This window comes from Cucurbita pepo, chromosome LG05 (assembly GCF_002806865.2).
Source record: "Cucurbita pepo subsp. pepo cultivar mu-cu-16 chromosome LG05, ASM280686v2, whole genome shotgun sequence".
Classification (NCBI taxonomy): Eukaryota; Viridiplantae; Streptophyta; class Magnoliopsida; order Cucurbitales; family Cucurbitaceae; genus Cucurbita; species Cucurbita pepo.
Window position 1 is genome coordinate 1838906 of NC_036642.1, and position 20662 is coordinate 1859567.

General features: G+C 36.8%; 4 protein-coding genes across 9 annotated transcripts in view; 2 read left to right on the plus strand and 2 right to left on the minus strand.

The window, feature by feature from the left end:
• The first annotated feature begins 651 nt into the window (after window positions 1-651).
• On the plus strand, window positions 652-6679 carry LOC111795543 (probable serine/threonine-protein kinase At5g41260). 3 transcript variants are annotated; one of them, XM_023678031.1, is made up of 11 exons: window positions 652-932; window positions 1496-1701; window positions 1775-1992; window positions 2468-2603; window positions 3858-3991; window positions 4081-4186; window positions 4432-4517; window positions 4714-4902; window positions 5384-5536; window positions 5667-5780; window positions 5885-6024. In XM_023678031.1, the coding sequence occupies exons 2-11, from the start codon at window positions 1620-1622 to the stop codon at window positions 5915-5917; spliced, it is 1251 nt and encodes a 416-aa protein (XP_023533799.1). In that variant the 5' UTR covers window positions 652-932; window positions 1496-1619; the 3' UTR covers window positions 5918-6024. The 3 variants fall into 3 exon arrangements, with proteins under 3 accessions (XP_023533799.1, XP_023533798.1, XP_023533797.1); XM_023678030.1 differs by lacking the exon at window positions 5885-6024 and adding an exon at window positions 6031-6679 and having other exon boundaries at window positions 655-932; XM_023678029.1 differs by lacking the exons at window positions 652-932; window positions 5885-6024 and adding exons at window positions 981-1227; window positions 6031-6288.
• A 1051-nt stretch (window positions 6680-7730) lies between these two features.
• Window positions 7731-9683, minus strand: LOC111795490 (tubulin beta chain-like). Its single transcript, XM_023677945.1, has 3 exons — window positions 9083-9683; window positions 8692-8961; window positions 7731-8603 (listed from the first exon to the last, which is right to left on the minus strand). Exons 1-3 carry the CDS (start codon window positions 9474-9476, stop codon window positions 7939-7941), a joined length of 1329 nt encoding a protein of 442 aa, XP_023533713.1. The 5' UTR covers window positions 9477-9683; the 3' UTR covers window positions 7731-7938.
• A 1588-nt stretch (window positions 9684-11271) lies between these two features.
• Window positions 11272-17965, minus strand: LOC111794754 (glutamate--cysteine ligase, chloroplastic-like). 4 transcript variants are annotated; one of them, XM_023676890.1, is made up of 17 exons: window positions 17898-17965; window positions 17502-17710; window positions 16018-16152; window positions 14954-15104; window positions 14692-14799; window positions 14005-14097; window positions 13789-13872; window positions 13583-13651; window positions 13426-13496; window positions 13248-13316; window positions 12902-12995; window positions 12686-12775; window positions 12527-12607; window positions 12228-12320; window positions 11987-12067; window positions 11823-11892; window positions 11272-11630 (listed from the first exon to the last, which is right to left on the minus strand). In XM_023676890.1, the coding sequence occupies exons 2-17, from the start codon at window positions 17699-17701 to the stop codon at window positions 11542-11544; spliced, it is 1578 nt and encodes a 525-aa protein (XP_023532658.1). In that variant the 5' UTR covers window positions 17702-17710; window positions 17898-17965; the 3' UTR covers window positions 11272-11541. The 4 variants fall into 4 exon arrangements, with proteins under 4 accessions (XP_023532658.1, XP_023532656.1, XP_023532659.1 ...); XM_023676888.1 differs by having other exon boundaries at window positions 16018-16133; window positions 17483-17710; XM_023676891.1 differs by having other exon boundaries at window positions 16018-16133; window positions 17483-17740; window positions 17898-17961.
• A 1414-nt stretch (window positions 17966-19379) lies between these two features.
• The window catches only part of LOC111795499, an 18364-nt gene continuing 17081 nt past the window's right edge, over window positions 19380-20662 (plus strand). Inside the window, exon 1 of the mRNA XM_023677962.1 lies at window positions 19380-19494. The gene's annotated coding sequence lies outside the window, so the exon portion shown is untranslated. The remainder of the gene's footprint in view (window positions 19495-20662) is intronic.

A 20662-nucleotide genomic window follows, 5' to 3' on the forward strand; every position in this document is an offset into this window, starting at 1 on the left:
TGGAAAAAAAAAACATAAGCCCTCTCGGACTAAGGGCAGGACCTCACGTTGTGATGTATGAGTGAAGCTTCTTATTATTCTTATTATTATTATTTGGTAATTAAGAATTTGACGAACCCACGTTGCGAAGGTCAAACACCAAGACCATTGAAAAAAAGAGAGACTCGGGCTCATTAAATTACATTAGATGGGTTCGAACTTTTAATCTCTTTAGACGAGAGCATATAACTTGATAAATCGACACAACATCGTTACAATATTTAGTTGTATATTTTTTTACGAACTAAAAAAAACTTTGTAAAATTTATTTTTTTCGAGGTCGGGATGATCACTAGATTTATATCCCTCCAGTTAAATCAAATCAATCTAATTTACGCTAATTATGTTACGAAATACAGCTTGCAATTTACAATTTATTATAAAAAAAATGTGCATTTTAATTTAAAGACATATTTGTTATTTTGGAGGCTTTAGAAATACGGAAACAGAAAGAAAAAAAAACATTATTATTATTTATTAATGAATAAAAAGCAGGAAAAAGGGGTGATGTCGGTGGAAATAGGTAATTGGACGACCAAACACACGCTCGCTGCAAGAAAAAGACAGAGAAAATTGGTTTTAAATGGCATTTTTTAAATTATTATTTTGTTGAGTATCAATTTTTTTGCAAAAATATATTTAAAAGTTTTAATCTTTTTTTCTTTTGTTTAATAATAATTTTCCTCATCCAAATCTGAAAGCTTTCAACTCTTTTTTTCTCTGTTTCAGACTCCTTCATCAACTCGGTTCTTATGAAGTTCTCTGAAAATGAATTCCAGAACAGCGATAACTCTGTTTTGAGACCGATTCTTCTTTACTCTTCAATTTTCCTTCTGGGTTTCTTTGCTTCTGAATCCACAAGTAATTAAGAACCGCTTAGTTTGCTGATTCAGGTTCTCCAACCTCATACTCCCTTTTTAATTTCGCCTCGTTTTCCTAAACAAACACTTTTGGTCTTGCTTTTTGTGACCTTTGCCATGATTATAAAGGGATTTTGTTGATTGGCTCTAGGACGCACGCACGCGTCTGTTTCTGCTCTGTAATTTAAGTGGGTGTGCCTTGTTCTTTGTTAATTGTTTTTCTTTTATGAGAATCCAGGGAGTTCTCAGAATTTTTGCGAGCGGTGGCTCAATTTAGATCCTATTGAGTTGACCCAGATAGGAATTTACAAGAAATAGGTTTCTTCGAGTAATTTTCGCCTCAATTGACTTGGATTTGACTTGTTTTTTGCGATTATTTTTGCATTTGTTTCTGTTCTTAAAGCGTTGCTATCGGATTTTCCTTAGCTCAAGTGAACTCTGAATCGGATTTTTGCGTTCTTGTTTAGCACACACTTTCTTTTCTGCGATTAGATACGATTTGGGTTTCTTCGCATCCATCTGCTTAGCTTTTGTGGGGTTATATGTGAAAGGGGTTGATGAATTTGACTTGGGTATGTCTAATTTGGCTTCTTCAGGATTCTATTGGATTGGCTCATTGGCATGTGGCGTTGGATGGACTAGAGGAGCTTTACAAGCACTTTTATAATCTAAAGCTCTGAATCATAATCATTGCATCTGTGGTCAAATTTGGTTATCGGGATGGGTTGTGAGTGTTCGAAGTTCGCAGATTGTTGTTTTGGTTCAGAGGAAACCAAACCAGTTGCTAGTGTTCCAGAAGATGGTAATAAGTTTGTGCATTTTAGAGGTTCCTGAGAATTCTAATGCTCATGTTTTCATGTTGTTCATATGTTCAGAAAGTGTTGTGAAGAGCGAGTTGGATGTGCCCACATTTCGTGAGTTCACCATTGATCAATTGAGGACGGCTACGTCTGGATTTGCTGTTGAAAATATAGTATCTGAACATGGGGAAAAGGCTCCGAATGTGGTTTACAAGGGGAAACTCGATAACCAGAGACGAATCGCCGTCAAAAGATTTAATAGATCAGCCTGGCCAGATGCTAGACAGTTTTTGGTTAGTACGGTCTCCATTTTGCATTTCTATGTTGCCATATTCTCGTGCATTCAAATGCATTTACACATATTCATTTCGAGGTCCATGGAGGACTCGATTAGGTTGCCCTTTCCAGTTTGGTAGGGATGACCACTTCTGGTAGATAGTGAACACATTCTTGAAAGAATGTGAGCTACAAGATATCAACCTACTTGATAACAAGATATTACACAAATTTCCTCCAATGTCCAGTAATTGAAATGAACTACATACGTTAGGGGCATTTCAATTTACAATCTTGGGCTTATTATATTCTGTTATGAAGGTCTAGGGACCTAACTTTTAATCTGTCTTATCTAGCTTGCTCTTTGTTTGACTCTCAAATGAACAAACAGAATCTTGTGTTGGTATATTGCATCTCGAGTATTTCGATACAAATCTTGATGAAATTTCCATCAGCCCATGATCTATATGTCTGCAATATATACTTTTTTAGGAGGAAGCAAGAGCTGTCGGTCAGCTTCGAAACCATAGATTGGCAAATTTACTTGGCTGTTGCTTCGAGGGCGAGGAGCGGTTGCTTGTTGCAGAATTTATGCCCAATGAAACATTAGCAAAGCACTTATTTCATTGTAAGTTCATTGAAGTTATTATTCTTTTGATGCACTTGAACTTCATATCAGCTACATTATATCTATTTTCACATTCAAGCCATGATTGTTTTCTATACATTATGAATATTTTTTGCTTCATGGAAGATGCAATCTAAGTGCTTGGCATTTTTCTTCTGAGGTGGTAGGTATTAATTGTTTATTTGTTCAACCCCTGTGACCTTCTTGTATGCCTATCCTTCCCGTTTTGACACAACATTTTGACCTAATTTAGTTTTTACTATCATATATCATTGATGGATACTAATAAACCAATAGACGAGTATCATCGATTTACGTCGGTTGGTCTATTAGTGATAGACACCTTCTCTAATAGATATTCATTAGCGGTATAAATCTATCAGTGATATATGTGAGAGTAAAAAGGAAATTACGTAAAAATGTCTATATATGTGCGCAGAAAATATAATTTTTTTTTTTTTCATATTTGAAAACTCATAATCATGATGCCGTCTTAGCAAATATGGGAATGTGAATTTGCACCCATTAAAGTTTCTCTCAAATTGATTAACTATACGTTGACATAATTTTGTAAGCTAACTTATGTGTGGATGAGTGTTTTAGTCCTTTGGCATGCTTTATTGCGTTAGTATATTCATTCATTTCTTTTATATGGTTACCTGCCGCACATGTTTCCTAAATTTTGTACGTGCGCTATTCAGGGGAAAATCAGCCTATGAAGTGGTCGATGCGGTTATCTATTTTCACATTCAAGCCATGATTGTTTTCTATACATCATGAATATTTTTGCTTCATGGGAGATGCAATCTAAGTGCTTGGCGTTTTTCTTCTGAGGTGGTGGGTATTAATTGTTTTTTTGTTCAATCCCTATGACCTTCTTGTACGCCTTGTTAGACGAACACGACTCTCCACAATGGTATGATATTGTCCACTTTGAGCATAAGCTCTCATGGCTTTGCTTTGGGCTTCCCCAAAAGGCCTCATACCAATGGAGTTAGTATTCCTCACTTATAAACCCATGATCATTCCCTAAATTAGCCGATGTGGGACTTCCATCATCCAACACGCCTATCCTTCCCTGTCGATACCGTGATAATATGTTAAATATTTTATTTCGACCTTACTGCATACACCATTTTTTAATTTCATCTCCAATGTTTTGACAATTAAAATTTAGGGGCACTTGCAAATATGGCAACAACACTAAGCATCTGTCACACATTGTTTCCTAAATTTTGTACATGTGCTATTCAGGGGAAAATCAGCCTATGAAGTGGTCGATGCGGTTAAGGGTGGCACTACATCTTGCACAGGCTCTTGAATATTGCACCAGCAAAGGGCGAGCACTTTATCACGATCTAAATGCTTACAGAATTGTTTTTGATGATGTATGTATCATTTTATCTTTTCTTCCATATCTTATACCCTCATGTTAGGATTTGACTAAGTTATTCACACTAAACATATCTTCTTTTAGGAAGGGAACCCTCGACTTTCATGTTTCGGTCTGATGAAAAATAGTAGAGATGGGAGAAGTTACAGCACAAATTTGGCATTTACTCCCCCTGAATATTTAAGGACAGGTATATGCTCTCTATCTGGATGAAAATTTTATTATACCACGTGAAATTATGCTCATATATTGGGTTCAAACTTCAAGCGTCATGGTGACTACTTAGAATATTACATCGCATGTAAGGTGGGAGATTGAAACACACGACATCTTAGTGGGAGTAGAAATACCTTAACAATTGAGTTACGCTCATGTTTGCCATACGCGCTTATTTAGTACTCTTACCTTTCTATGTACTTATGGTTTTCTCTGCAGGTGGAATAACACCAGAAAGTGTCATATACAGCTTTGGAACTCTTTTGCTTGATCTTCTAAGTGGAAAACATATTCCTCCAAGCCATGTAAGTGTCTTATGTTTTGAAAAGCTGTTTCTATATCGTTTTGGCATGAGTTCTTTTAAGATCTGGCAATGTTTGGTATGGATAGAAAACAACAAATTACTTCTTGGAAATCTCTATTGTTACCTCTGTATGTTGTCGTTCATAAATTCGGTACCAAGTTTTTTACTTTACTAATATTTGTTTGGACATCTCTCAGGCTCTAGACCTCATACGGGACAGGAATCTTCAGATGCTTACTGATTCTTGTCTGGAAGGACAATTCTCAAATGATGAGGGTACTGAATTAGTGCGGCTTGCTTCACGCTGTTTACAATATGAACCTAGAGAGCGTCCCAATACAAAATCATTAGTTGCGGCATTGATTCCTCTTCAGAAAGATGTCGAGGTAACTTACCCCCCACCCGCTTAGTGCTTGCATTTATCATTTCGAGTATCTCCCTTATCAATCTCTTATGGTAACTTGTACGACGCATAAGTTCATATTTACTGTATGAGCTGCTAGATTTTAGACAAGAAGCATGCTAGCATAAGATCTAATGATAATATCTGGCTATTTGGTTTATTTGCTTAGTATAGATATAGCAGCTCAAGCCCACCGCTAGTAGATATTGTCTTCTTTGGGCTTTTCCTCAAGGTTTTTAAAATGCGTCTGCTGGGAAGAGGTTTCCACACCCTTATAAAGAATGTTTCTCCTAAACTACAAAACAAATAAACAAAAAATAGTTTGTTTGGATAGAATTTGTTGGTTTTTGTTGGCTCAATTGATTTGATTTTCAAAAGATTTGGTTTCGGATATGGTTTTTTTTTGTTAATTTTTAGCTTTTTTACTGTTGTTTAGAATGAGCTCATGGTTAATTCTGTGACAGGTTCCTTCCCATGCATTGATGGGCATACCACATGATGCTGCAACTATGAATCTGTCATCTCTCGGTGAAGCTAGCTTAAGAATGGATATGACAGCCATACATGAAATCTTAGAAAATATTGGGTATAAGGATGATGAGGGTGCAGCAACTGAGGTTTGTTAATTATTAGAAACTTTACGCCTACACTCTTATCTGTTCATTGGTTTTCTGAGTGACACAGTCTGAAATTTGCTTAGCATTCAGTAAATTGTCAGTTAATTGCTGTATACCGTCTTGTATGCAGCTCTCGTTCCAGATGTGGACTAACCAGATGCAGGACACGTTGACCTCGAAGAAAAAGGGCGACTTTGCTTTCCGGCAGAAGGATTTCAGAGCTGCAATTGAGTGCTATACCCAGGTCTAAATCTTCTTACTTGTTCATGTTCTTATGAGTTCTTTAAATTTGCCCTTCCATTGTAGGATATATCCTTAAAACTTCCTGTTCTTACCCATAATATGAAGCTGGTGGCATATTGTTTGGACGAGGATCATTGAGGAAAGGGAAGTTTTCTTTACAGAATCTGTGGGGATGGCCTTGTAGAACTGCGTACTTTTCATGTATCTTGGAGTACTTGCTATTTTATTGACCAGTCCGCGCTTCATTGCAGTTCATAGAGGTTGGGACCATGGTTTCTCCAACAGTATTTGCGCGTCGGAGTTTGGCCTATCTGATAAGCAGTATGCCACAGGAAGCCCTTGATGATGCAATGCAAGCCCAAGTAATATCTCCTCTTTGGCATGTTGCATCGTATCTGCAAGCTTCTGCACTTTTCGCCCTTGGAAAGGACAACGAGGCACATATAGCGCTCCGGGAGGGTTCTGTCCTCGAAAGTAAAAGGAATGCAGCAACCTGAGAACTGGCAAAATGATAGACAGAAACTCTCCATTGAAATTGCTGTTCTTCTCGAGATGAGAACAGATCAGAGTTCGTACATATCGCAAAACGTGGGCTTAGGATTATCAACATCTAGAGTTTGAATGGAGAGAAATGGAGGTACTTCTACCTGACCTTGATTTGTTCATATTGTCAAGTTGAAGTTTTTTTAAGATCACTTCTGGATGAGTTGATTTGCTGAGTTTTTCTGAGGGTGTTGGATAACTTCTTTATTCAAAACTACAGTTAGTCTTATTGCATTTGTTCCTTTCTTAATACAAGCATTTTGTGATATGATTGATTATGTTGCTTTCTGAACATCATTTATCTGTAAAGGATTCACTTTTAAATTGCATTCGAGGTTGAAATGGAGAATGCTCTTGNACTACAGTTAGTCTTATTGCATTTGTTCCTTTCTTAATACAAGCATTTTGTGATATGATTGATTATGTTGCTTTCTGAACATCATTTATCTGTAAAGGATTCACTTTTAAATTGCATTCGAGGTTGAAATGGAGAATGCTCTTGCCAATTTCCAATGCTTATAATTTGTGTACAAACATCATTGTTGAGCTGATTAAGGGTGACTAGTTACACGTTATTGCTTTTTTTTTCCATAATAGCTCACCTAGTTAAGACATATATCAGAGATCGAAGAGCTTAGAGATTTGTATTCCTAACCTCATGTGTTAAACTAAAAAAAGAAAAAATAAAATAAAAACTCAACTCCAAACCCAACGTTTGAATTCCTATGAACTTGAAAAATTCTCAAATCAGGAAATGGAATAGATTTTGAGATCCCACGTCGGTTGGAGAGGGAAATGAAGTATTCTTTATAAGCGTGTGTAAACCTCTCCTTAACAGACACGTTTTAAAACCTTGAGGGGAATCCTGGCAGAAAAACCCCAAGAGGACAATATCTGCTAGCGGTGGGCTCAGGTTGTAACAAATGGTATCAGATTCGGACACTGGGTGGTGTGCCAGTGAGGAGGTTGGGCCCCAAAACGGGGTGGATTGTAAGATTCCACATCGATTTGAGAGGGAAACGAAACATTCTTTATAAGGGTGTGGAAACCCCTCCTTGGCCGACATGTTTTAAAACCTTGAAGAGAAGTCCAGAAAGAAAAGCCCAAAGAAGACAATATTAATTAACGGTGGGCTTGGGCTGTTACAAATGGTATTAGAGCCATACACTGGGCAGTGTCCTTGATGGGGCCCAAAGGAGGGTGAATTGTGAGATCCCACATTGGTTAGAGAGGGAAACGAAGCATTCTTTATAAGGGTGTTGAGACCTCTCCCTTGCAGGCGTATTTCAGTCGAAAGATGACAATATTTGCTAGCAGTGGGCTTAGATTGTTACAAGGATTGAGGTAAGAAACTCTGTAGGTCGACAATAGGAATGCATCTCAGATGCTGTCTACTCTACAGAGACTGTTTACAGCAAGAAATATCAAACTTTTTCATTTAAATTTTCATCATACTTACAGAACTCATGCCATATATCAATAATTTAATGCAACAACAAATTTAGCACATCAATACACCAAAACTCACATCATCAAACAACAACTTATTCACCCCAAAGCCCACATACTTAGCAACTGAAACAGAAATTTAGCAGGATATATCTTCAATTCCACTCTTATTCGTGCTCCAGCATATCATCTTCCTCCTCATCCTCTGCTACAGCATCTTGATACTGCTGGTACTCTGATACCAAATCATTCATATTACTCTCAGCCTCTGTAAACTCCATCTCATCCATTCCCTCCCCTGTGTACCAATGCAAAAACGCCTTCCTCCTGAACATGACCGTGAATTGCTCGGAGACTCGTCGAAACATCTCTTGTATTGAGGTTGAGTTTCCCATGAATGTCGAAGACATCGACAACCCAGTTGGTGGAATGTCACAAACACTTGACTTAACATTGTTTGGAATCCACTCAACAAAGTAGGATGAGTTCTTGTTCTGTACGTTAATCATCTGTTCGTCGACTTCCTTGGTACTCATCTTGCCACGGAACAAAGCCGAGGCAGTTAGGTATCGACCATGGCGAGGATCAGCAGCACACATCATGTTTTTGGCATCCCACATTTGCTGTGTGAGCTCAGGGATGGTGAGCGCACGGTACTGCTGCGAGCCACGAGCAGTCAAGGGTGCAAAACCAACCATGAAGAAGTGGAGTCGTGGGAAAGGGATGAGGTTCACAGCGAGCTTTCGGAGGTCGGAATTGAGCTGGCCGGGGAAGCGAAGGCAGCATGTAACTCCACTCATGGTTGTGGAAATCAAGTGGTTGAGATCACCAACTAAAGCACACAAAAATCGGAATAAGAGAGCTATTGCATCTCAAGTATATTGATTGCTACAACATGTGATACTGGGAGAGAAACTTACAACTGGGATTGGTGAGCTTGAGGGTTCTAAAGCAGATATCATAGAGTGCTTCATTATCCAAAACCATGCACTCATCAGCATTCTCCACCAACTGGTGCACAGAGAGAGTGGCATTATAGGGCTCAACCACTGTATCTGAGACCTTAGGTGAAGGGAACACAGAGAAAGTTAACATCATCCTGTCAGGATACTCTTCCCTGATCTTTGATATCAGTAGGGTTCCCATTCCAGATCCAGTCCCTCCTCCAAGTGAATGGCAAACTTGAAACCCTGTTCCACATTCAAACCAAGATCAGGATTTTGATTACTCTCAATATTTATTAGAGTAGAAATAACATCTTATGTATTGAATATGGGAAGAACAGATCTCATAGTCATCTCATATTCATACCTTGTAAACAGTCACAATTCTCAGCTTCTTTTCTGACCACATCAAGAACAGAATCAACTAATTCAGCTCCTTCGGTGTAATGGCCTTTAGCCCAGTTGTTTCCAGCTCCATTTTGCCCAAAAACAAAGTTATCAGGCCTGAATATATTCCCATAAGGACCTGTTCTGAGGCTGTCCATGGTTCCTGGTTCAAGATCAACCAGAACAGCCCTCGGAACGTACCGGCCGCCGCTCGCTTCGTTGTAGTAAACATTAACTCTTTCGAGTTGAAGGTTACTAGTTCCGGTGTAGTTTCCAGTGGGATCTATGCCATGTTCATCACAAACAACTTCCCAAAACTTAGCCCCGATTTGGTTTCCACACTGTCCTGCTTGAAGATGGAGGATTTCTCTCATTTTTGAAAGCAGAGGAAAGCAAGAGGGAAATGGCAGATGGTTTGAGGGTTTGCAGGCAGAGGGAAGGAGGGAGGGAGGGATATATAAGGGGGTTTTCAGGATGAAGTGAAATGGAGTTTCTAGTCTTTATGTTGAGGGGGAAATGGCGTAAAAGGATAGTGAAAGTGAAGGTTGAAAGACATGGAAGAAGATTGAATTAATAATTTCATGTGGGAATGTATGAATGAAGAGAGACCTGTCAAATTCCAAATTGGAGTTGTGTGAGCTGGATGACAAGGAAGCTGACAACAACAGCAGACTGCTACTTCTTCTGTCTTTATTCATAAACTTCAACCACCAATTAATCCAATCCTCTTATCTTCATGCCTTCCTGTCTAAATCATTGGGTTTACAAAAGATATTTTCATATCTTGCTTGGTGTCTGGTGGTAGACATCTCTCTCTCTCTATATATATATATATGTATGTATGTATGTGTATGTACATACTCTGCCTTGTTCATGATAACCATCTTATTATTGCCTTTTGGAATTGCTTGTTTTGAGGATCAAGTTTTAAGTTTGAAGGTGGTATAGATTTACTTTTGAGTTTCTGTTTAAAGTGTTTCATACTAGTGTAGATATTAATACTCTCAAGCCTCGAACTCGAGATGTTTAGAGCGACGAGTTTTGGGAGTGTAGGTAGAAATTTTAGTGAAGGCGAGGCACGAACATACTGAAAAGGAGTGACGAATTTGATATCTTAATTGCTATTTTGAATTTGATATCTTAATTGCTATTTTTTATATTTATTCTTGAACCAGGGTTAACAAGAAAAAGGAGGACATAATTGTTGTTAATTTTTATTAGAGATTAGATTAGTGGAGTAAATTTGGGTTTTAGATTGTTGGTTTGGTGGGATGGGTTGACATTTTAACAATTGGAAAAGGATTTGCACCTTAAAATTGATGTTTTGCTTCCTAATTTGGTGGGATTTGACTTAACTCATCCCCACATCTGTTAATCAACTTCAATAATTTCCTCCCATCTTTAATGATCAACTTAGTTTCATTCTCGAGGATACGAACGTCCAGTGCTTTTCGGCTCTTATTTTTTAAGCTAAGGTTGCAACACTCTAGTATTTAGTAAATTCTTTGACTAAGGCCTTTAATTGGCTTAATGCAACCCCTTAGCAACTTAAACCTTTAAATTGATTTATAGAGAAAGTTTGAAAGAAAACACGGGAATAAAACATAAAATAATTAGTTGGAAGGTAAAAGCATTGAAGGACAATTTTGAACTAAAATTTTGTCATATAACTTTAGTGTTAGATAGAAAAGGATGTGCGTGGACCTTGAGGAACGTATGCATAAACCTTTTCGAACTTAATTTCAAAGATAAGTATTGAGTTTTCATTTGGAACTATATGAACCAAATTTTAATATTTTCTTAATTATATTAGCAAATATTAAAACCAGTGGCCCTATTAATATTTTCTTAATGATATGTTCTTACAAGTGATTATTATGAGCGTTCAATTATTGAATGGATGGATGGATGGAAATGGTCTGTCAGATTGTGTGCAGCTAAATAAGGATTCTTTGTGGGATTTTTGTATCACAATGTCCCACAGCAAATGGAAGCTGCCTACTTGCTATCCATTGGAATCCAATGTTATAAGCAATTTTCACACTTAGTTTTATAAGGAAAACAAATAAACTTTGTTTTAAAATTTCGCTGTAAAAAAGTTTTAAAGAAATAACAGAAAAAATACATAAATGAACCAACACAAATCTACCAAACATGAACGTACATCCAGTTTAGGTCAATTTCTTATAATCTTCCAAAAGATCTAAAACAGTAACTTCACTAGGAAGCCCAAACTATTGGGAGCATTTTTTTATTTCCTTTGGATGAACAGAAGATTCATGGCTCGGTAAGCTGTAGGGTTACAATTCACCACAATCAAAAGAGGGCCATCACAGAATTACTACAACTATGAATACCATCATCAAGCTAAGGACAAGTTTCAAGAACGTGTAGTTATGTTGTTCATGTAACAATCTCAATAACTAAAAGAGATGCAGCTTAATATAGAAGCTCCTCGAAAACTGGATCTACATTTTGTCCCCATTTTCCATTATACAATCCTAACATCTTTTCAGCCAGTGTCACACCTGTAATTAAATTAAACCCATGCAGTGTTTTTTTAGGGCTCCAAATATGTAAGCAAAACAAGGAATTCAGGTTTCTTACAGGAATTCAGCCAATTGAAAGATAGAACTCAGGTTTCTTAAAGAAAGGAAATAAGGAAAATGAGAGAGTTCAATACTTTTTGTGCAAAAAATTAACATAAAAGTTGTTCATACCTGTTCTAGCTACTTCAGTCACCTCATTCAAGAAGCCAGACTCCTTGAAACCTCTTCTCTTTAAGCCATCCTGAAAGTGGGGAAGTTTTTGTTCCAGTCTCAACATTAGTGGTGCCAATAATAAGACCAGCACTCACAAGAGATAATAATATTGCTAGACATACCTTTGCTAACTCAACAACATCTTGAGCAACGTGCTTCAGCAACCCATCACGAAATGGTGTGTTGAGACCGGTTATTGGAACCTGATAAAAAATTATTCAGTATTAAGGCATGTAGAATTTATTGCAACACATTTAAATTTCATAACCTAGTTCAAATGAAGGAGCCGGAGTCTGCCCTGCTTCTCACAAGTAGCAATGGGCAACTAGAAGAAAAAAAATGTTTCCCCTAAAATCCTATTACCTCATTCCTCAACATCTGTCTTTCTTCAGGTGTCCAGTCAGCTGTTATGTCTAAAGCATTTTGCAGGGAAACTTCGTCATATAATAAACCAACCTAACATTTGAAGAGAGAGCATTAGCAGTACTCTAAACACCTGATTCTATACATAGAATAGTTATAGATCAAGTAATAATGAACCGCCCCCCCAGACAGAAAGAACCAACTCCAAAATTTTAAGCAAGCTTCTTAGTTTTTAGAATACATATTACAACCATGTCTAAGAAAAGGTCTACATGGCTTGATTATATCATGAAGATTACCCAAAATGCTGGCAGAGCACATATTCTCCTCCAAGGGCCCCCATCACCACCCCTCATCTCCAAATATCTCTTCAACCTGACCTGAGTAATATGGGAAAATTTTATCCTATAATTAGGTCATAACAAGCACAATATTGGAGCAAATTGATCATAGGATACCTCTGGATATATTGTAGTCAAGTGATTTTCCCAATCAGAAAGTGTTGGAAATTCTCCAGGAACTGGAGAGAGCTTTCCTGCCATGAAGTCCTGTGGAAAGACAACCCAATAATGTACCGATTGTCAATAACTTAAAAATAAAAATTGAGATCAATAGAAAGGAAGAGATAGACAGAAAGCTTCGCAATTGGACGATTATGATGGGTAAATGCATACCCTGAAGGACATTCCAGAACAGTCAATAAACTTCTTTTTCCGATATATGAAATACATTGGAACATCAAGAGCATAATCAACATACTTCTCAAATCTGCATNAAAAAAAAAAAAAAAAAAAAAATACAAGAAGTTGCAAAGGCTAGGGCACCCTAGCTTGATTCTTCAGTTATGATGCATGCTATGAGCCACCAAGTTACAATAATCTCTAGAACGTCATAAGAAGATTATAAAAGAAAATACTGAATTTAATCATCGACATACATTAAGGAAGAAGAAATCCCAGGAAATATTTATAAAGAAAAGCACTGCAAAGAAAAAGCTCGGTTCCGGAAGAGGCAGATTACCCGAAGGAGTCATCGAATACAAATGGAAGCATACCAGTGCGGCTATTATCAGTATCGGTCCATATTTGGCTGTTCTAATACAGAAATTCAATTGAAAAGCAACATGAGCATGGATTAATGTGGTAGGGAGGGAGAAAAACAGAGAAAAAAATTTATATGAAAACCAACAAGAGCATACCTTCTCATGCTCAAATAACCATTTGACTTTCCTTCGGTAAATGGTGAATTGGCAAACAGAGCAGTTGCTATCTGTTCACTTATACAAGTATTCAGACACATTGAACAGACGTAGCTTTTAAAACATAATTCATATTTAAAAAGACAAGGTTCCTCACAGGTTGAAGAGCAAGACCCACTCGGAACTTTCTGATCATGTCGGCTTCGGAATCAAAATCTAGATTAACCTACATGAATTATTAGACAATTAATCTGATTTAGAAAAAGTAGACTTATTGACCTANCATGAATTATTAGACAATTAATCTGATTTAGAAAAAGTAGACTCATTGACCTCATTTAGAGGACGTAAATCTAGATTAACCTGCACGGTGCATGTCCTAAGCATCATGTCCAGCCCAAGTGAACCAACTTTGGGCATGTAATTCTCTATAATCTTGTATCGTCCCTGAGACCAAATNAACTTTGGGCATGTAATTCTCTATAATCTTGTATCGTCCCTGACACCAAATAATAATTCGTGTAAAACGTGCTAAACATATATATATATATATAGAGAGAGAGAGAGAGAGAGGTATACCTTGGGCATCATAGGTATGTCTTCACGTCTCCATTTGGGCTGGAATCCAATTCCTAAAAATCCAATACCCATCTCCTCAGCTACAGCTTTCGCCTACAGAAGTCAACCAGATAATTTACAATTAAAACTGGAGATGTGACGTCTTCTATTTTGATTCTTCTTATGTTGGTGAAATTATTCATTTATTCTACGAGATTTTTCACATACATTTTTCTCATTTTTAATTTATTTTCTTTTAAAATATCATTCGTTTTGAATAATTTTTATTTTTTTTAATATAATTCATATTTAAAATTTTAATAACTTTTCATAAACAAAAAGTAAATGTAATATTTAACATAATTTCTAAAAAAATGGAATCTAAATATTACAATATATATTTACTAAGTAAAAGAAAATTAAGATATATATAAAATAACGTAGGGCAGGGAATATAATTTTAGGGGTTATTCTCTCAGGTTCCATAACTAACTGTGAGAAATCTCTCAAAACGGTGTTGGAACTTTTGAAAAAATNTAGGGCAGGGAATATAATTTTAGGGGTTATTCTCTCAGGTTCCCATAATTAACTGTGAGAAATCTCTCAAAACGGTGTTGGAACTTTTGAAAAAAAAAATAAAAGGGAGGATAGGCATTGAAAATGAACAGAAAATGTGTGCACGCCATACAGGAGCAACGTGGCACAAACCTGGTAAAGGTGTGAATTAACTTCAGCACAGGTTTGATGCAAAGTTTGAAGAGGGGCACCACTGAGTTCAAATTGACCCCCAGGTTCCAGTGATATACCTTGCATACCCTGGTCCATAATAATCTCGTGTTAGGAAGAAAATGGAAACATTTCTTCTGGAAGGATACCAACAGAGCATCTACTTATAAACAGGTCAGACGCAGTGCATAGGTGCTACGTTGCTATTTCGCCAGTATTTACTGGCAGGGTCTGGGCGGTTTACCTGCCGGAGCCCTATAATGTCGCTGCCTTCCATTACTTTTTCCCAACCAAACCTCTCTGCAAGCCCGTTTAGCAACCCACTTATTTGCTCGTACGTCATGGGACGTAAACTTCCAATCTGGAATCCAAACTTCTCATGTTCTGTGCCAATTCTGCCGGGGACCCAGGATCAAATTGTTAAAATAAAAAAAAATAAAAAAATTGATAGTGTTTTCAAAAGCTGCAGATTATAATGAGTAAAAGAGCAAGGAGCGATTTCTCGGAATTGCATTTCGCGTCCTTGTCTCCAGTCCAGCCAAATTCCTGGCCCCATCACTTTACACACACGCACATATTAAGATTATATATATATATATATATATATATATATTTATTTATTTAGTATTAAATTTTAAGTTAAAATATTATTAGATCTATTGCTATGTTATTTTAATTTTTAATAGAAATTATAATNCCAGCCAAATTCCTGGCCCCATCACTTTACACACACGCACATATTAAGACCAAAATATATATATATATATTATATTTATTTATTTAGTATTAAATTTTAAGTTAAAATATTATTAGATCTATTACTATGTTATTTTAATTTTTAATAGAAATTATAATAAAAGAATAAAGAACACTCATTAAAATATTTCTTGAAAAGAATAAGATATAAAAAGATGAAAAAAATTATCCAGTAAACTTGCCAAAATCCGAGCAAAAGTGAAGAAATAACAAAAGGTGTGTGCGAGTGTATATATACATGTATGTATGTATGTATGTATAGCGCATACAATCCGATTACAGTGACTGGCATGAATAAGTTGAACAAATTTGTTATTAGTAAATGATGAATAACAACCAAAAGCATNAAAAGTGAAGAAATAACAAAAGGTGTGTGCGAGTGTATATATATACATGTATGTATGTATGTATAGGGCATACAATCTGATTACAGTGACTGGCATGAATAAGTTGAACAAATTTGTTATTAGTAAATGATGAATAACAACCAAAAGCACACTGAGGGAAGTTAGTTTTCTGATTTAAATACGGGAAAGCGTATGAAATATTAACCTCCACTTTTCCTTTGGCTTGCATCCAGAAGCTAAATAAGCCACGAGATCCTCTTTCGTCAACGGTTGGGTAGCCACTGTTGCTTCCTCGGCCGGTGCACCCGTAGCAACAATCAACCTACCTCCACGCTTCGACCTCATCCTCGCGCTGTCCNGCCACTGTTGCTTCCTCGGCCGGTGCACCCGTAGCAACAATCACCCTACCTCCACGCTTCGACCTCATCCTCGCGCTGTCTATACGCAAACCATCCGCGAGATTACCAGAACTGTACGACAGAGAAGACGCACTAATAAGATTCTCCTTCATCTTCAACGACTCCATATGAGTGCACAACTTGAAAGCCATAAATCCTCCACTCCGTCGTACACTCTCTACACCAATCCGGTGAGCCGAACCAGTCTGTGAAACCAGAGCCATTGCGCGATTCTAAACAGTAGGCAACCGCTCAGTTACACTCTATTCCGAAGAAAACCATGACAAAACAGCAAAATACAGTAAAAACAAATCCATACTACAACAACAGGTCGAATACTGAAAGAAAAATCAACTGCAGAACAGAAAAATGGATCGGACACATGGAGTTGTTTTCGGAATTTCATCATCAAACAATTACCTGGAAGCGTAGAACCCTCCGGCGCTCTTCGCTTTTCCTTTTTGTAGGAGATTTGGCAAGCGAGCGATGGATTTGAGAAACGGAGGGAAAAAAACGGCCTAATATAGTGGAAGGAAAAGGCCGGATACGGTGCGGTTGAGTGTACGGTTTTACTCTGCTCCACATACATGCAGTTTTCATGTGTATATACGTTGTATTGTATATATTGGATGATGAAAGTCCCACATCGATTAATTTATGGAATGTTCGTGAGTTTATAATCAAATAATACTCTCTCCATTGGTTTGAGGTCTTTTGAGAATCCCAAAGCNATATATATATATATATATATATATATATATATATATATATATTTATTTATTTAGTATTAAATTTTAAGTTAAAATATTATTAGATCTATTGCTATGTTATTTTAATTTTTAATAGAAATTATAATAAAAGAATAAAGAACACTCATTAAAATATTTCTTGAAAAGAATAAGATATAAAAAGATGAAAAAAATTATCCAGTAAACTTGCCAAAATCCGAGCAAAAGTGAAGAAATAACAAAAGGTGTGTGCGAGTGTATATATATACATGTATGTATGTATGTATAGGGCATACAATCTGATTACAGTGACTGGCATGAATAAGTTGAACAAATTTGTTATTAGTAAATGATGAATAACAACCAAAAGCACACTGAGGGAAGTTAGTTTTCTGATTTAAATACGGGAAAGCGTATGAAATATTAACCTCCACTTTTCCTTTGGCTTGCATCCAGAAGCTAAATAAGCCACGAGATCCTCTTTCGTCAACGGTTGGGTAGCCACTGTTGCTTCCTCGGCCGGTGCACCCGTAGCAACAATCACCCTACCTCCACGCTTCGACCTCATCCTCGCGCTGTCTATACGCAAACCATCCGCGAGATTACCAGAACTGTACGACAGAGAAGACGCACTAATAAGATTCTCCTTCATCTTCAACGACTCCATATGAGTGCACAACTTGAAAGCCATAAATCCTCCACTCCGTCGTACACTCTCTACACCAATCCGGTGAGCCGAACCAGTCTGTGAAACCAGAGCCATTGCGCGATTCTAAACAGTAGGCAACCGCTCAGTTACACTCTATTCCGAAGAAAACCATGACAAAACAGCAAAATACAGTAAAAACAAATCCATACTACAACAACAGGTCGAATACTGAAAGAAAAATCAACTGCAGAACAGAAAAATGGATCGGACACATGGAGTTGTTTTCGGAATTTCATCATCAAACAATTACCTGGAAGCGTAGAACCCTCCGGCGCTCTTCGCTTTTCCTTTTTGTAGGAGATTTGGCAAGCGAGCGATGGATTTGAGAAACGGAGGGAAAAAAACGGCCTAATATAGTGGAAGGAAAAGGCCGGATACGGTGCGGTTGAGTGTACGGTTTTACTCTGCTCCACATACATGCAGTTTTCATGTGTATATACGTTGTATTGTATATATTGGATGATGAAAGTCCCACATCGATTAATTTATGGAATGTTCGTGAGTTTATAATCAAATAATACTCTCTCCATTGGTTTGAGGTCTTTTGAGAATCCCAAAGCAAAGTCACGAGAGATTAGACATATTAAAAAATAACTAAGACTCCAAATGCGTTGAACCTTGATTAAAGGAAGACAAGGAGAGGTGTTGGATGATGAAAGTCCCACATCATCGGCCATTGGTTTGAGGCCTTTTGGGGAAACTCAAAGCAAAGCCATGAAAGCTATGCTAAAAAATGGGCAACCTTCTGGAAAAGCTCAAAGCAAACCTAGGAGAGCTTATGCTCAAAAGGGGCAATGGACCGCTTCGGCTCAAACTGGACACTTTTGGAGAACTCAAAGCAAACTCATTGAGAGCTTATCTCAAAATGGGTCATGGACAACTTATGCTGAAAATGGACAATATCATACTATTGTGGAGAGTCGTGTTCATCTAACCATACATATAATTCAAATATGGTTATAGTATATTTTATTGTTAAATCTCGGGTATTTAGTATATATTTTATTATTAAATTAATTATAATTTTAGTTGCATAAATAATCTACTTTATTCTTCAATGCTTCCTAATTTTGACTTAATCCGTTTTGTTCTTCAATGTGTTTCGAATTTTTATTACATAATTAATTTGCTTTACAATTTTGATAATACAGTTAGTAGGCTTTATTCTTCAATGCTTTCTACTCTTTATTTTATAATTTATCAGCTTTATTCTTCCATGCTTTTCATTTTTTATTATATTTTAATATGCTTTATTCTTCGATGCTTTCTAATTTCTTAACAGTCAACTTAATATTTTTAATGTATTGATAAAAAAATTCTTTGTATTTAAAAAATAGCGGATATTTAAATTTAAGAAATAGCGAATATTTAAATTGTCACCTTGAATGACGTATTTAAAATTCCATTCTCACTTATTATTGAACAAAAGGAATCAATTTATATTCTTTGAATTTCATTTTATTTTATTAATATATGCGTTTTTAAATTTCTGATTTTATGCTCTACCATAATAATATTTTTATATGTAAAAAAAAAGACGCCAAAATTTGTAAAAGGAATTAATATATATATATATATATATATTTTGGAAAGTTAAACCATAATGACTAATTTAAGTTTTACTAAAGGTGTGAACTAAAATTAAATNAAAAAAAAAAAAAAAAAAAAAAGAACAGTGATTAATGGTTCCATTTTCACTTGAATTGCGTGAGGCGGCAGAGTTGAGGGAGTGGAGAGAAAGCGTGGCGAATTACTTCTTACGGGGCCCACATCCTATAAAAACCCTTTTCTCTGCTACGCTGTTTTTCCCCCGCGAAAACCAAAAACGATTTCAGTCACACAGAGAGATTCGAAGACTGAACATCGGCCATTGATTGGAATTTCTCGCCCATTTTCACGATGGGGAACCGAAGATTTGCGCAGGTTTCTACTAGCGATGAGGAAGATGAAGTGCCGGCAACGAAGCAGCAATTCTCTAATTCAGACGACAACTTGCCAATTCGGAGGAAGAGGAAGAAGATGAAGTTCATAGAGGAAGAGGAGGAGGAGCTGGAGGAGGAAGGGGAAGAGAGAAATCGCAGGAGTAGAAGGAGTAGAAACAAGGGAGAGAAGGAGGTGGAAGCTTATAAACAGCAGGCAGATGATGAAAATGAGGACGATCAGTCGCAAGAGGACGCGAAGCCGGTTGGGGATGCTGTTAGGGTTTCTGGGAAAGGGAGGGGAAGGAAGAGCCATTACAATGCGTTTGAATATGATGGGAACAGATATGATCTCGTGAGTTACTTTGTGTTATTGGTTGTTTGGTTTTTAGTGTTGCTATATTTTTTTAGAATTCTACTTAGTTTTCGCATTTTTTTTTTCAGTGTTTGTTAATCTACTTAGTATCGACAGTTGTATGGGCTTGAAAAAAAATGTGAGACTGAAGCCGTGAAAAGTGGATTCTTGTAGTTGGCAGTAGCTAGGGCTTGGTATATCCCTAATATGCTGGCATCATGTTCTGAATTTGTTATCTCAAGTAATAGTATCATGTGCATTTTTTATGGTATCTTAAGCATACTTCGTAGTTTTGAACACGTCCAGGACATAAAACGTTTAAAAGGATGAGTCCATGGGACGAGTTGCATCTCGTTATACTTGTTCTCGTGTGAACATGAACTTCGTGATCACTGATTGTTCTTATGAATTTCCTTCTGATTGTTGATAGGAGGATCCGGTACTTCTGGTTCCTGAGGACAAGGATCAAAAACCTTATGTGGCAATTATCAAGGTAACATGCTTAATTTTTTCATCTGAATTTTTGAAATCTAATCTTTTGCTATGTCCTGGAATTTTGTGATGTGAAGCTTTTCTGCTGCACGTTGATAAATGATATACAATGCTTTTATTTGAACAAATTGGCGTTTCTTTTGGCAGTTTCAGGGTGTTCAAAAATTGAGGTTAATGTTCACATTTTCATGTATTGGCTCTTTGAGTTGGGAGAAGTGCATTAGAATGTGTGTGTGTGTGTGTGTGTGT